The 1,597-nt window shown below is 20.8% G+C and overlaps 1 protein-coding gene across 1 annotated transcript in view; it reads right to left on the bottom strand. All coding sequences in view use genetic code 6, as the record gives it.

The window, feature by feature from the left end:
- TTHERM_00258260 (transmembrane protein) overlaps window positions 1–588 on the bottom strand; it is a gene marked incomplete at both ends in the record, with an annotated part of 2,978 nt that extends 2,390 nt beyond the window's left edge. Inside the window, 4 exons of the mRNA XM_001008975.3 lie at window positions 1–70; window positions 222–259; window positions 310–365; window positions 495–588. The exon at window positions 1–70 is cut by the window's left edge and continues 122 nt beyond it. Coding sequence (XP_001008975.3) covers window positions 1–70; window positions 222–259; window positions 310–365; window positions 495–588 — 258 coding nt within the window. The remainder of the gene's footprint in view (window positions 71–221; window positions 260–309; window positions 366–494) is intronic.
- Window positions 589–1,597: the final 1,009 nt, after the last annotated feature.

The following is a 1,597-nucleotide window of genomic DNA, read 5'->3' as shown; positions in this document are numbered from 1 at the left end:
AACATTATCATAGCTAGATACTATCAAAGAGGCATAAACTTGATTACTTGAGTCCTTAATAAGTTAAAAACTTTATATAAATAAATTATCTTAATAATACTCATAAACCATTTTATAATTATCATTATATTTCAATTATAATACAGACAATTTTTTTTTTTAAACGATAATAATATAATTATTATAGTTCATATTAATTATATTATTTGCTTCTGAGATACCTTTATTTATCGTATAAAATTATTGCTGAAAACTTATTCTATTATAGACAATTATATCATTAGGGCATATAGAATAAATATAATTAACATCGTAAGATATAAATGCTTACTTTAAGCAAGGATTTGATATTGAAGTAATAAATTCTAATGTATAACTAAAAATATTGGTAATTGCTTAATTGCTAACAATATATATCATCTATTTAAAAGGATCACATACTATGTTGATGATTTTATATTCGTTTATAGATTATTACATAATAACTTTATTACTTACTAAATCAACAATAGAAATAATATAGCCATCGCTATTTTATTAAAGGACAAATATATTTTTTATAAACTATCCTTCTTATATTTAATCCATTTTATTAATTCTACCATAGTTTTCAAACGGAGTTTTAAAAATATCATTTTCAAATTAACTGATCTGTAATTTAAAAATTTATTTTATTTAACCTAAATTAAGTAATTCAATAATATTAATTATGTTTTTTTAAATGTTGTAAATTTAAATGATATTAATAGATGCTGTAACTATAAATTAACTGCAAATAAACGATTAAGATGTGTCAAACTCCTATAAATTGGTTAAGAAAACTTCACCTTATGAATAGTTTTATAAATTAAAAGCATATAATCTGAAATCTTAAGCATAAAGCAAAAATACTTAATTCAATATAGAATCAAAAAAGTAATTATCAGGTGTATTTTATAATGTAATTTCAAATATTTATGTTAAAGAATTTGTTTCTAAATTTACTTAAATAAACCTTAATTAATTATATGTAATGTATATGAATTCATTTTCAGATACTAATATTGGTTCTGTGAAATATGGATAAACATTTTATTAAGAGGGTTCAAAAATCAAACTATCAACAATTTATGCATTTTTGAATAAATTCAAAGAGAGATTAGATAAGCTATAATAAACTTAATATTCATCATTTAAGTATATATTTTAGATTTTTTAATACTACAATAAGTTAGTTTCGCTTGCATAGAGTACTTCTGTTAGATCAAAGCTAATAAAAGCAGTACTTGTTTACACTATCAATATCGAAATTTGTGAATTAATAAATATGTTTAAAATATTTGTCTAATCATATTATTGTAAAGATAAAGTTTCAATGAGCTACATTTCTGGAAATTTTAGAGCAGAAATAAATTTGTATGAATATAAGAAGATTACCTATTTGTTTTATTCCATCTAAATTCCCTAAGTATCTTTGATAAATGTATTGAAAGTTGTGACATTTCTTTATAGATAGTCGCATAAGTAAATAATAGGAGTTGAATCAACTAAAATTAAGCTAGCTTACTCCTAATAATAATAGGTAGCTCCTTACAAAAAAGAATTTATTGTATTGTAC

This window comes from Tetrahymena thermophila, assembly GCF_000189635.1.
Source record: "Tetrahymena thermophila SB210 genomic scaffold scf_8254788, whole genome shotgun sequence".
Classification (NCBI taxonomy): domain Eukaryota; phylum Ciliophora; class Oligohymenophorea; order Hymenostomatida; family Tetrahymenidae; genus Tetrahymena; species Tetrahymena thermophila.
Note: the sequence above shows the minus strand (reverse complement) of the source record. Positions and strands in the feature narration are given on the sequence as shown.